Genomic DNA, 1,448 nt, shown 5'->3' with positions numbered 1-1,448 from the left:
GGGGGTTGTGCATGGCAAACAGATCTGCAGATCTTTAGAATAGAGATTGTGGTCGTTGGGTTGGTTGGTGTGTGGTGATAGAGGATGACATGGAATGATGCCCTGAGCAGCCTTGGCTGCTTAGCGGACCAGCGGGGACTGCTTCAGGGAGATGAGGACGGAGCGCATGCGAGACACGTCTTTGGCTTGCTTGCTGGACTTGGGGTTGAAGTCGCAGAGCCGAGCCACCCGCTCCCACTCCGTGCCGGGGTCGTTCTCATCCAGATCCGAAATCATGGCCTCCTCAGCCGCCCTACACGCAACAGGGAAGAGGAGAAGGAAAGGACACGGAACAGAAAATCAGTGGAGGAAGAAGTAAGCTACACCAAAGTGCACGTGCAGCTCCGAGGAAGTCCTCTGCTGCTGATCACCAACGCACACAAGTCTGGGTGGAAAACTTGGTCGTGCCTCTGATGATTCATTTGTCAGATATATTAAAATTACATTTACAATTTCAGTCTGACATCAGGAATACTCAGAAAGAATACTCCTCAAATCTATTGAGCATAATTCTTTCTACAGTCTTTTTATGGCCCGGTAGTACTTTGATGGTTCAGCAGAGTCTACCTCAAGGCGGAACAGTCCAATCAGCACACAAAAATAGACATTCATCTGTGTTTAGGCCCCCAAAAGGGAAACAAGCTACAACAATTTCATTACCCGTGGCATGCCCCCAACTCAGCTTACACATTACAGAACAGTCAGCTGTATTTATGATTCTCCATAACAGTAAAGGGAGGTGCATACAATATAAAACACTGATGATAAATCCAAAAGACAAAAACAAACCAAAGCAATTTAATAATTGTGATTATTAATTAATTGTAAGGTCTGATAAGCATCTTTGGTTGGTTAAAAATGCAGTTCTTTACAGAACTGGGGGAGGGGACTTTGCCCACACTTTTACTTGCCCTGTCGTTGTGTATTTACAATGTTCTCTTTCCTAAGCAAGAACTAAGTATAGGGATGATGAGCTCATCTGTATACTTTTCCTTGATTAAAAAAGGAACAATAATGGCAAGTTGTGTTTTCTTTGTCTCTTTTAACCAAGCCAAAAAGAACCGGAAGCACTGCTGGGCCTAAGCCATGCATTGCACTGCGGCTGAAAAGCAGGCTATTTGGAGGTGTGGCAAAGAATGCATTTACTTTGATTACTTGTGTCGTAATTATCGAGCAGATCATTTACTGTTTTGTTGGGGACGGCTTTGGTGTATTTAAACCATATTTACACTACAGGGCTTACCACATTGCACTTTAAATTACTTGAAATTATAAACACAAAAGTAAAAGAAAAGACAAAACTTGCAAATGCAAGCCATAGATTATGGCTAAACAAATGTAAACCCTCATCACACCCCACCCATAAACAGTAATAATTCCACTGCCGTAATACTTTTCTACTTAAAAGG

At 43.0% G+C, this 1,448-nt stretch overlaps 1 protein-coding gene across 3 annotated transcripts in view; it reads right to left on the bottom strand.

Moving 5' to 3' along the window:
* Positions 1–1,448, bottom strand: part of clta (clathrin, light chain A) — a 10,847-nt gene that overhangs the window by 430 nt on the left and 8,969 nt on the right. For all 3 annotated transcript variants that reach the window (XM_032530551.1, XM_032530541.1, XM_032530555.1), the window contains one exon: positions 1–292. This exon is cut by the window's left edge and continues 430 nt beyond it. In XM_032530551.1, coding sequence (XP_032386442.1) covers positions 121–292 — 172 coding nt within the window. In that variant the 3' untranslated portion in view covers positions 1–120. The remainder of the gene's footprint in view (positions 293–1,448) is intronic.

This window comes from Etheostoma spectabile, chromosome 2 (genome assembly GCF_008692095.1).
Source record: "Etheostoma spectabile isolate EspeVRDwgs_2016 chromosome 2, UIUC_Espe_1.0, whole genome shotgun sequence".
NCBI lineage: Eukaryota > Metazoa > Chordata > Actinopteri > Perciformes > Percidae > Etheostoma > Etheostoma spectabile.
This window is presented reverse-complemented; position numbering and strand designations above follow the sequence as displayed.